Genomic DNA, 12,459 nt, shown 5'->3' on the forward strand with positions numbered 1-12,459 from the left:
ATCAGCTCTGCTGGAGAGCACGTTTAGAACCGGTATTTCAACCCCCTCCCAGGGCTGATCTGTTGCCCATGTTTACGAGCCGTGGGCGTAGCAGCCGCTGCTCTCAGGCTGGCGGTGAATACTACACATCCCAGGCTGCTCTAGGGAGGGTGGGGAAGGGGAAGGTCCCGCCCCCTGAGACATAAGCTCTAGGGGAGGTGCGTTTTACTCAGCAAAAGAAAGTGGAAGTAAGCGGGGAGGGGTGGCTGGGCGCAGGGGCGAAGCGAGGGGGGCTCGGAGGCGCTTTCAGTGCGGGAAGCCGCTTGCGCGCTGTGCGCCCTGAGCCTTGGAGAGGTGGGGGCGCTGCGCCCTAGCGCACGGGCCCCTCCCCAGCTCAGGCAGCAGGGCCCCGGGGTGGTATCCGGTGCCGCCGCCGCTCAGTCCCCGGCGCCGTCTCAGCGCCCTGGAGCCGAGCCGGTGGGTGGGGAGCCTGGCTATGGTGCCCGGCTCCCGGCTGCAGCGCCCGGGGAGAGCCTAGCGGCGGCGCCCCGGGAGGCGAAGGAGAGCCCGCAGCGCGGGGCGGCGATGCGGCTGAGAGCTGCGCGCCGGTGACCGTGGTGGGGCGGGGGGTGGGAAGTGGGAAGCTTGTGGCCGGCCCTGGCGCTGCTCCGCCCGCCGCAGTGGTTCCCTGCAGGGGCTTGTACCATCCGGCTGCCGGAATCCCTGAGCCTCAGCCGCCGCCTCGCAATGTTTCGCTGGAACATTAATCGCTTTGTAAGTACAACTCTCCCCCTCCCCCATGTTCTCTGGCGGGTGCTCGCTGTTCAGAGGCGCAGCGGGGGCAGGACCCGCTTCTGGGGCGCCTGCCCCCCAATCCCCGGGCCCAGTGCAGTGATGGGAAGGTACCTATCACGCAGCCCCCTTCGCCAGCCCCCCAGTGGAATGAAATGAAGGCACTGGGCATTGCCCCGGATTAGGGGCTGATCACTGGTCTCCTCCGGCCCCCCAAATGCGGTCCCGCCAAGGGACAGTGCATGGACTCAGCCCGGGAGCCGATAGCCCCTCCAGATGCACCAACCTGCAGGCACGGTGCAGGATGGAAAAAACAACAAAAAACAGGCTGCTTTCCCCTCCTCCTAAATGCTGATTGTAACCTACCAGGCTAGATGGGGGATTGGCAGGTGAATAATTCCTCCTGACCCTGCAGAAATAATCATCTGTCTTTTGATTGTCTGTGCCATCGCTTTCTTTTGTTCCCCCTGCCAGAAGCACATGGTCACCTCCAGTGGTCACTGATACTGAATACAAAGGCTTAATAAGGGGACTTTTCTGCATCTCTTTGAGGCTATGCCTGCAGGTATCACGGGGCTAATGGGAATAGGAACCAAGGCAACTAACTGCATGATGTATCAGAGGGGTAGCCGTGTTAGTCTGAATCTGTAAAAAGCAACAGAGGGTCCTGTGGCACCTTTGAGACTAACAGAAGTATTGGAGCATAAGCTTTCGTGGGTAAGAACCTCACTTCTTCAGATGCCAACTGCATGATGTATGTACATGCTGTACATCCCCTTTACAGGGCAGGCAAAGGACCCGAAGGTGTCCGGAATGGGAAACCTGTCTTAAGCAACCTCCCAACAAACCAGCAAAAATCGGTTGCCTGGTAGTGGAGGAATTTAAAGATCAAAGAAAATTGTGCCAGGAACCTTGGAGATAATTTACATGGTCATGTAAAACAGGGACTTGCCTCTTGGAGGTGGTCCTTAGCGTATGTTATACTGTGTGTCTCTCTGGTAGCGATCTAGGAATGTGGACAAGGATGCCGCAGGGGGACATTGCTCCTAACACCAGCTCCTGGTGTCCATGGGGGAAAAGCTGAGGTTTCAGAAGCTCGCAGTAGAACCTCTAGCATACCCTTGTGCTTGCACAGAAAAGGAACGGGGGTTACATTTACATGAAATGTAAAAGCAGAGTGCTGAGCTCAAAAGTGAGCAAGTTTGGAGCCAGTTTGCTAGAATACAGAGTAACATTGGAGCAAATTAGCCTTTGCAAGCTGTTTGACCAGGTAGTTTTTTTTGCAATAGCTGTTCCTTTCTGCAGAGTACAAATCCGTTATTAATTACACTCTGAAGTTGTGGGCAATTGGATTGTGATTCTTCCAATGATGTGAAAAGGACCTGAATTGGACACTATTTAAATCTTTATGGAAGAAAATTTCTGATTAGCTAACCATTTACAATACCTGATGTAAAGATCTGTTCAGGGTCTAGGGTGTTTTTTTTTTTTTTTTTTTTTACAGTTTACTTGTTATGAAAACATCTTGAAGCTATACTTAGATGATATATCTTCTTGAATATTGTGAATCTTTGCTGATCTTTGACAGAATTTCCATTGTTTTCTTGTTTTAGAACCCAGTAAAAGCCATTTACATCTGGCTAGAAGTCCTGCATCGCTATTTCATGGTTTCAGCATTAGATTGTCCTAGAACAGTGGTTCCCAAACTTTAACAGCCCGCAAACAACCCCTTTCACTAAATTGTGAAATCTCGTGAACCCCCTCCTAAAAATGAATATTTCCTGGGATTTAAGTTTAAATTTCCTCAGTGTGATGGATGCGCTTGCTTTGCTCTGCATAGCTCTTGGAAGTCCGTCCGGAACCACTGGAGAAAGATAAAGTCTCAGGTCTGGTTCGGCATCAAGTCTGTTTCTGAATTTGGTTTTCAGATTTGCATACGAGGAAAATGCTTTATCGCATACGTATGTTGTTGAAAATGGTAACAAAATTGCAGCAGCTTTTTCTGTCAGAAGGGGGTACTTGTTTCTTAAACTCAGCCAAAAGTTGATTGGAGCGCTGGAGTTCGGGCTGCGGGCTCCCTCGCTAATGAGGGCAGGGCTTGGGCTGCCAGCCCAAACTGCCCAGCCCCGCTCTCCTTGGGGCTTGGGCTGCCAGTCCCATGAGGAGCAATGGGGCTCGGGCTGCTGGCTCCCCCGCTGATGGGGGCAGGGCTCAGGCTGCCAGCCCAAACTGCCCAACTGCCGTACCCCACACTCCCTGGGGCTCGGGCTGTCTGCCCTGCAACCGGGTCCCACCTGCTGCCTCCAATGCCCGGGGTCCTCTGGCTGCCATTAGTGAAATTTTTCTGGTGAACCCCCTGTAACGTCTGCGAACCCCCAGGGGTTCGTGAACCCCATTTTGAGAACCACTGTCCTAGAATAACAGATAATACGAATTGAACTTTGTTAAAGAGGCGGTATGGTTTAAAGACTTATACAGAAAAAAATATTAGAAATGTGTAGTTACAAAATGAAACATTTGAAAGCCAAGAAATACTAAGTTAATGTTACAGTGGGATGTGGGGGACGGAGGGAGGGGGGTGTTAAAATGTCAGTGCGTGGAAAAGGTTCTATGGAGAATCTGAACTCTGACCCAGTATGTCCACCTCCTGTTGGAATTTATGATTTCCTTGTTTACATGGGTATCTGATATGGTAACATGATATGCTCAATGGTATGTTGTGTGGCGTGCTTGTACTTTCAGAAGCAAGGTGAGCATGTATCATAGTCTCTTTTCTTTTTTTCTTTTTTTGAAGTGCATTGGGGCGACATTGTGGGGTATTACAACCCCTGCATATATGAGAGGTCTGATCTAGATTGTGCTGCCTTGTTTATAGTAAAGGAGTTGATGGGGAAGAGGGATGTTTCTGGACTGAGTATTGAGGACGACAGATGACACTTTAGTGGGGGGTGGGGGGTGGGGTTTCACTGTCATTGTACCAGCAGCCGTTTCTTGGTCAGGGGCCTGTGTGCAGTGGGTGGGAGATAAGGTAGGTGTGCATTTTCAATATGGGGTTGAGAGGTTGTTTCATGTTGCAAATGCAGATCGGGTATTCTTTATTTGCAATATGGTGGTTCCCTGGGTCATTTTTCAGTGGTCAATGGACCTCTGCTTAAGAGAAGAAACTGAGTGAGGGAGGCAGTTGTAGAAAAAGCTGTTCTGTTTAATAGACACCGTCACAAAATGTGGACAATTACCAGAAGAGAGGCTCTAGAAGTTCTCTGACCTACTACCCAGCTGCCCTCTCCGGGCCTGAGTCGGTATTGTCCTGCACCTTGTCTAGCCATTTACATTGGTGTAAAGAGGGTGTGAAATGCTACCAAATCAAAACAGTAATATTTTGCATTTCCTGTACACCACTATTACATTAATACACAAGGTGAATGGTTCCTTCGGTCAAAACTGTCTGCACATACTCAGAAAGATTCTGCAAAGCTGCCTCTGCAGGTGGGTAGGGACATTAAACATACAGTACCCTATTTAAAGGGCTCAGATTCACCCAAATTTTAAAGGGGTGTTAATTTGTAGTTTCAGGATGGATGAGATTACAGGGTTGTTGGATGAGATTACAGTTAAGGTTGTTAGCAGGACCCGAACTGTGCATTTTTGTACTTTATAACAAGTCTTCATTACTTCATAGGAGAAAAGGTTTTAAAATAAGTCTTTCCGACTTTGTCATATTAAAAGCGTGTATATTTTAAAAAAAATCCTTGTGCATTCCTAATACATTGGGTCTTAAGACTGAATGGTGTTTTATGCTTGGGACTTCATTCTGCTTTGGCAATGAAACTAAGTCAATGAGTTTCGCCTTCTAATTCTTCTTCAGATGTCCAAGGCTGCAGTGTTTGCATTGTAAACATTAGTGCCTATAAACAACAAAAATAAGCTGACTTCATTTGACTTAAAACAACAAAAAACATTTCTATTTTTTTGAGGGGTTTATTTTTTGCATGTCTTTAATTACGGATAGGGTTGGCAAAATTCCATTTTTATTTTTTTTATAATTAACATTGGTTTAAATTTTCACAGTTGGGTCACATGGATTTTAAGCTTTTTTCCCCCAATGTTTAAGTTTTTATCAATGTATATTTTTACGGTGGCAGGAAATTAAGCGTGGGTGTCAGACAGTAATGTATTGACAGTAGACATTGATATTCAAAAAGTTAAAGCCTTATAACTGTTAAAACTCAAATTGTCAACATCGCATATCAAAATATATAAAGTAAATATCCTTAAATTAAATTAAACTCTAATAATTTCTCAAGTAGCATTTTTCTTAATGTGCCTATCTGTCAATTTCAGTTATCAATGGAAATATTTTTTTTTGTTGGTTTGTATGTGAACGGTGAAATTTACCTTTACTGACAAAAATCTAATCTTTTCAAGCCTAATTATGGTCAGAGCACACTAGGGTTCTTAAATGTATATGTTCCTAATCTGTGTCCAGACTTGGTGTCTGAATCTGAACAATTGTCACTACTAAGTTTTGACAGACCCCGTCTCATCTGTAAGAGCAGTTAGCTACTGATTAATCTCAAGAGCATGGACATACAGCTTAATTTAAAGCAGGTTGTAAAGGTGCCAACCAATAGGTCTGGTAAGTATGTCTTGTCTCCAAATACACCTCTACCCCGATATAACGCTGTCCTCGGGAGCCAAAAAATCTTAACGCGTTATAGGTGAAACCGCGTTATATCAAACTTGCTTTGACCCGCTGGAGCGCAAAGCCCTGCCCTCCTGGAGCGCTGCTTTACCGCGTTATATCCGAATTCATGTTATATTGGGTCGCGTTATATCGGGGTAGAGGTGTAGTATGTTAAAGACCTTCACAGTACCATTGAAACTGCTTTGAGATTTTCATTGTGACCTCATTGCTTGGGCTGAATTTTGTAATTGGTCATTTTTCCTGTGCAGCAGTAATTGGGTGGCGCCCAGAGTCTTAGCATTATTTCAGTAGACTATGCCCATTTATTTGGGAGTGTAATTTCTAGCACAGGGCAGAGCTAACAGAACCGATTGGGATTACATCAGGGTTTATATTCTTATACCCGTGTATTGTAGGACAACTGAAGAACTTCTGGAGGCCAAATTATACCTCTCAGCTATAGGTTACTTGGTTAGTAGTATAAAATTGTTCCAAAATTGTTGCTGTTGTATCACTGGACTTAATTACGTTTGAGAGAGAGTTGAGGGCTATATTTGAGGCATTGGTTTGACAAAGGTTTGGACTGAAGTGTGGCCGTAACGCAGCAGCTCTGAAAACAATAATGGCTAGTCTGCACATTTTTGTGGTCTATTTTAAATTTATGCCTGAGACATTGGGTTAACTTCATTGCGCAATAGAAAATACGGTTAGTGGTCACCTTTGATGTTTCAAAACTGTGGAGACAAAGCTGTCGGATCTAGTTGAAATGCACTGAAATATGTCTCCCAGACTTTGACTTGAATTTAACTCGGTCTTGTGCCAAATCTAGGAATACTTCTCTGCTGGCTCAACGCTTTTTTTTGTTTGGCCATATCAAGAAAACGTCTGCTGGAAGAAGTATCCCATCTGCCGCAGCTGAATTCAACTCAGGGGGCTTTTTATGTAATTCGTTAGCCCTTACGGAATATTCAGGCCAGGTCTGATGATTTCTTTTTTTTTTTCTTTTTCGGTGGTTGCTTGAGACTACAGTTCTGGAGTGAAAAGGCTTCTTTCAAGAACTGGCAGACTCGACAATTTCTGTATGAGTGTTGGAGTTGTGGTCAGGCAGACTAGCCATTGTTGTTTTTCAGAGCGGCTGTGTTATGGGCACACTTTAGTCAAACCAGTGCCTCAAATATAGCCCATAACTCTCTCTCAAACTAATTAAGTCCAGTGATCCAATAGCAACAGCTTTGAAACAATTTTATACTACTAACCAAGTAACCTATAGCTGAGAGGTTTAATTTGGCCTCCAGAAGTTCTTCAGTTTACAATACACCTGTATAAGAATATAAACCCCTATGTAATCCCAGTGGGTTCTGTTAGCTCTGCCCTGTGCTAGAAATTACACTCCTAAATAAATGGACACAGTCTATTGCAATAATGCTAAGACTCTCGGGGCTCCCGAGATCTATTCCTGCATTGTCACTGGAGGCTGACTTTTACACATTTGTCTTGTTTGTAGTTTATACCAAATAAATATTGTACTGCACTATTAAGCATTCTTTCGCTCCTCTGTGACCCAAATGGGCTGTAGTCCACGAAAGCTTATGCTCTAATAAATTTGTTAGTCTCTAAGGTGCCACAAGTCCTCCTGTTCTTCTTTTTTCAGAATGTCTAGTTTATTGACAACATTAAAGGTTTAAAAAAAACAACAACCTCTTCCTTCCCCCCCCTCGAATGCCCCCCCACACCACCTTTATAATACACTCTGTGTGAGATCTTCCAGGGATACTGAGATTCACCATCCGTAAGGACGGACTGTAATCTCTCCGACCGAGTGAATTTTTCATGAGTGCAACGTGTTAAATTTTTATAAGACGCTCTTAGCATGGTCTTGTTTTTAGTGCTTGGATTTAGGCAGTGTTAGCCGCAGCACTGGTGGATGTCTCAGGCTGCGCTGCAACCTCGAGCCTGAAATGACTGGAAGCTTCCTCTAAAGCACAAGGGGGGGAAAAGAATGATTGAAAATCCCGGAATGGAATTTTCTCTGATCTGCTTGGCTTGGGGCTCAGAAACGTGCCGGGTACCTACCAGCTGGAAGCTAAACTCTACTAGCTAGAGGCAGGTGTGAAAGATAAAGGTAGGAGAGGCTCCACCAAGGGCAGTGCGGTGGTGAGGCACCAGGTGTTGGGAAGGGTCTGGAGGCTGGAGTTTCTGCCAGGAAGATGTCCCTGGGCACTGATTGTGGGGACCTTCTCCATGTGCTGAATCAGTTTCTGGCTAGAAGGTGTGAGACCAATTTTAAAGCTCTCCCACTGCCCCCAGGTGCTGGAAGGATGAAGGTGCTTTCTCTCTTCTCTCCCAGTCTTCCCCACAGAGAAGGGGTTGAGAGTGGAGACTAGCTTCTTGGCTGTTGCTTTGCTGGCTGGGGTAGGGAGGTGGTGGTGGTTTGCCATTCTGTCTCCCAGCCTTCTTTCCTTTTGAGTTATCCTCTACGATGAGTAATTCCTGTATTTGCTTCTGCTACTGCTTTCAGTTTTGCCAAGTGGCATGAAACTGATTCTCTTGGTTCCCAGGGTTCCGAATAGCAGCAGTGCAACTGGCTGGAGTCTTGCTAGTTTACTCTGCTTGGCTAAGCAATGAGCAGCAGCAGCAGAGGCACTCGAACTGTCTGTGCAGGCTCAGGAAGGCAGCATGGCCATAAGAGAGAGACATTGGAAAATAAAAGCCTTGGGCTGCATTGTTCTCTTGAGGTTCTGGCTGCAACTGCAGCCAGATGGAGTCCCTATTAAGGAGTGAGGAAGGTTTCCAGAGCTGGTGTGGAGGTGCAGGGCTTCTGTCTAGTTGTGCCTAGTGCCTCAGGGATCCCAGGAAGTCTACTAGATTTGGAGGCAGTTCCTATAGCCTATTCCTGGAGGGAGCAACATGTGGGGATCTCTGCAAAGAGATCTTCAGAGAGACGCCTCTTCCGCTGCCCCATCCTGTGGGTTCTGGAAACGTTGGTCTTTCGAGAGACTTGCATGTCACGGCAGCAGCACTGCGGAAAAATTCAGTACCACTATTCAAATGGGAGGAAGATTGTCTGACATGAGGTTAAAGCTACTCTGACAGATGCTGTCGCTTCTCAACTAGATGGTTTCTGCCAGAGGCACATAAATGTCAATGAATATTAAAACCCCATTTTCACATGCATCTCACAGCTTATATATATAATAAGTGTTTCTTCCCTTCTCAACATTGAGATTATTGACCATTGAGATCATTGAACTTGGCTCAGTTTTTTTCCTGTAGGTCAGGCGTTCTCAAACTGGGGGTCGGGACTCCTCATGGAGTCGTGAGGTTATTACATGGGGGGGGGGGTCGTGAGCTGTCAGCCTCCACCCCAAACCCTGCTTTGCCTCCAGCATTTATAATGGTGTTAAATGTAGATTAAAAAAAGTGTTTTAACGTATAAGGGGGGGTCGCACTCAGAGGCTTGCTGTATGAAAGAGGTCACCAGTACAAAAGTCTGAGAACCCCTGCTGTAGATGTATTCTTATGTAAAGTTAAGAATGTTAGGAAATTAACTACCAGTAGCGGGAGAGGGTACAGTCAGAATACGTAGTTTATTTTGGAGCTGTTCCACTACTCTGTCTACATATAAGTAGAACATTTCAGGATTCTGATCTTCATTTCATAAGTGTAAATGTAAAGTGATTTTGCTGAAGTCAAGGACATCACCTTTGTTAGTAAGATCAGAATTGGGCCCAGTACACGGAGGAATCAGATGCACACAATTGTGAATCTACTTTAAGGGATACAGACAGCTTGAAATATAATCAGTTTTAAAAAGTGCATTTAAAAGCAGCTTCCAGTACTACACTGGAGTCTCCCTAGGAATGTTCTGTGGTCTTGCAATCATATTTTTCTTAAAACTTGTGTTGCTAGGAGAAAAGCCACAGAAACAAAGTGGGAAGGTGGCTGTCTATACAGTGAAAATAACAAAGTGCTGTCAAATGGAAGAATTAGAGAAATATTTTTTGTTTCTAAACGATAGTAATTTTAAGTGTTAGTGGTTAAAAAAAAAATAATAGGTCTAAAAAAAGAACAAGAAGTGTCCTTTGAAATAAATAGAGTTACACCACTTGTATGAATGAACTTGGACCATTCTCCTTTTATGGGCAAAACTTGTTCACCATATTCTTGAAATCAGTTAGGTAAATTGAATGAGTAAAATAAGCAGGATTGACCCATTGTCCAAATCAGATAACTTAAAATGAACTAATGCTGCACAGTGGTTAGGCTCTGTTAGCCATGTCCCCTCCGAAATCCTACAGCAACAGCAGTGTGTTTTCCAGTAAAAGATATTTCCTCACTCACCTATCCTGCGACCAACAAAACATATACTTAGGTCACTGTCTGATCTAAAAAAAGAACAGGAGTACTTGTGGCACCTTAGAGACTAACAAATTTATTAGAGCATAAGCTTTCGTGGACTACAGCCCACTTCTAGTCCACGAAAGCTTATGCTCTAATAAATTTGTTAGTCTCTAAGGTGCCACAAGTACTCCTGTTCTTTTTGCGGATACAGACTAACACGGCTGCTACTCTGAAACCTGTCTGATCTAACTGTCACAGGTGTGAATGTGGGCAAATTCCTTTGGCTTCAGTGTTATTTTTGACTTTACATCCTACAAATGAAGCTGGAATCTGGCTCCTGAAGTTTTTCTTACTATCCTTAAGAATGTGAAAGATCTAAAAGTACAGAAGTTGGCATACGCGTTTTAAATCGGCTACCGGCTGATTTGTCAGAATGGTGCTTGAATTAAAAAATAAGTGGACAGCAATTTACAACTATGGTTTATTTTGTCTTAAATTTCACTACCTTGAGTTTACTACCCTGGACTTCTTGGGCATGTTACACTTTGTTGTGTTTGTGCTATGAAGCTATTTCATTGTATAATACCAAATTGATTGGTTTAGTTAGATTGCCTTCTAGGAGTTTTGTTAGTAGTTTCAGAGGGGTAGCCAGGTTAGTCTGTATTAGCAAAAACCATGAGGAGTCCTTGCGGCACTTTAGTGACTGACAAATTTATTTGGGCATAAGCTTTCGTGGGCTATATCATGCTTCATCAGATGCATGGACTGAGGTACATCCGATGAAGTGGGTTCTAGCCCACGAAAGCTTATGCCCAAATAAATTTGTTAGTCTCTAAGATGCCACAAGGACTCCTTGTTGTTTTTGTTAGTAGTTGCGAGGCTTACATGCAGGGAACTGAGCTCAGAGTTTGACCATCTTAAAACCAGTGATACTGTAATGTAACTCCATCAACATCAGTGTGTCTTTTGTGATGTGGGTTGGTGGGAAGAACAGTCTCTGTGATTTACTTTCAAAAACATAGGAAAGAAATTAGTGTTTAGCACTAATGTCTTCAAAGAGCCCACAGATTTCCTTCTTAGCCCATGCTTTTATGTCCAGATGTGCCTCTTTTCTATAGTTTAGATGCCTTTGTTGTTTGAGTAATATTTGTGCCACTCGATTTAAAGCAGCAGCAAGCCCAACAGCTACCAACAAAACTTTCCTTCCCCCCCAAACCTGCTCCTCTCAGCCCCTTCTTAAAAGCCTCAGTAAATAGGCGTTGAAGCATGCCCTGAAGGTCAGCCGACTTGGGCTATTTTGAGCTAAGGCAGAAGCATAGTTCAGTTAAGTTTTCTGCTGTCCTTCAGGTTAAAAGCCCATATGCTGTCTCATTGTCTGCGCTCGGCAATAGATTATGTTCTAATAGATGTGGTTTTTTTTCTGGATGCTATAATAATGAATGTCCAGGAGTGATGCACTGGTGGTTCTCTGATATGTTGCGTGTCTTGCTCACCTTTGGCTGTCTTTTTATTGCCTTCTGATACCCTGTCGTTTCTTTCTTTCTTCTTCCAATTTCTTCACCGCCTCTCCCCTCATTCCCTTCTGCTTTCTATGTGCACGTAACAGATGGGAATTTTCCTGGAACTCTGTCAGATGTATGATTCACAGTGAGGCTGGCTTCACTTTGTCTGCACTAAGGAGTAAGTGAAGGTGGAGAGAGAGAAAATCAGGAATCCCTTTAAAAATAAAGGCAGTGGGGCATTCCAGGGTATGCATTATGACTTTTTGGGCTGCTGAAGGTCGGAGGCCCGTCAGAGCACCCTGGGAATGTAATTATGGCAAAGCAGGGCAGGGCAAGCACTGCTTTATTGCTTTTTGGGAATGCAGCTTTAGGCCGTTTGAGGTGGGAGGCAAAGCAAATCTTCACTTCAGATTAAAAGTGTAAACGTTCCAAGTCAGAGTATCTTAACATAAACACATGCGATTGAATAGGCAGGGATGTCCTCATTTATGGTCTGTTTGTCTTTGATTTTCAGAGGTTCTTAAGCTATAGTCAAGGGTTTATCTCAACTAAGCCCTGGTCTAACAGTGCAAATTTATGATCAGCATAACTACGTTGCTCAGGGGTGATGCAGTTATACTAACCAAACTCCTGGTGTAGACACTCCCGTCAATGGCATCTGCGGGAGGTGGAGTACGTACCCCAACGGGGAAAAGCTCTCCCATTGGCATAGGCAGCATGTGCAGCTGCAGCTCCTTAAGTGTAGACAAGCCCCTTAGTCTCATGCCTTGTCTTCACGCTCTCCTAATGCTCAACTAAAAACCAAACCCAAGTTCAGATCAAAGTTCTGCAACCGCTGAACATTACAACTTCAGACTTTGCATGTGGCAGACCTGCAGCAGAGGAGTGTCACTTTTTTTTTAAAAAACTTAGCTTTATAATATTTGCTTTTATGTATGTGCAGTAAACACTACAGGGTTTTAAGTTAATTATTCCCTCTGCTGGTGTGGGTTTGCATAACTCTGCACTGGGCCAAATTCTGTAGTCCTTATGCAAGCAAACTGCCCATTGACTTTGGTGGTTCTCTTGCTGGAGTAGGGAATGTTGTATTTGGCTATAGCCATTGGTTCCCAAGTGTGTGTGTGTGTGTGTGTGTGTGTGTGTGTGTGTGGCCCCCTCTTC

The 12,459-nt window shown here is 44.7% G+C and overlaps 1 protein-coding gene across 3 annotated transcripts in view; it reads left to right on the forward strand.

Annotated features, from left to right (window-relative positions):
* Window positions 1-383: 383 nt before the first annotated feature.
* The window catches only part of ATP11C (ATPase phospholipid transporting 11C), a 117,991-nt gene continuing 105,915 nt past the window's right edge, over window positions 384-12,459 (forward strand). For 2 of the 3 annotated variants that reach the window (XM_065556717.1, XM_005294606.5), the window contains exon 1: window positions 384-753. In XM_065556717.1, the coding sequence (XP_065412789.1) occupies window positions 727-753 (27 nt within the window). In that variant the 5' untranslated portion in view covers window positions 384-726. The remainder of the gene's footprint in view (window positions 754-12,459) is intronic. The other variant, XM_065556718.1, reaches the window with a different exon arrangement.

The sequence above is a fragment of the Chrysemys picta genome, chromosome 9 (assembly GCF_011386835.1).
Source record: "Chrysemys picta bellii isolate R12L10 chromosome 9, ASM1138683v2, whole genome shotgun sequence".
NCBI lineage: Eukaryota > Metazoa > Chordata > Testudines > Emydidae > Chrysemys > Chrysemys picta.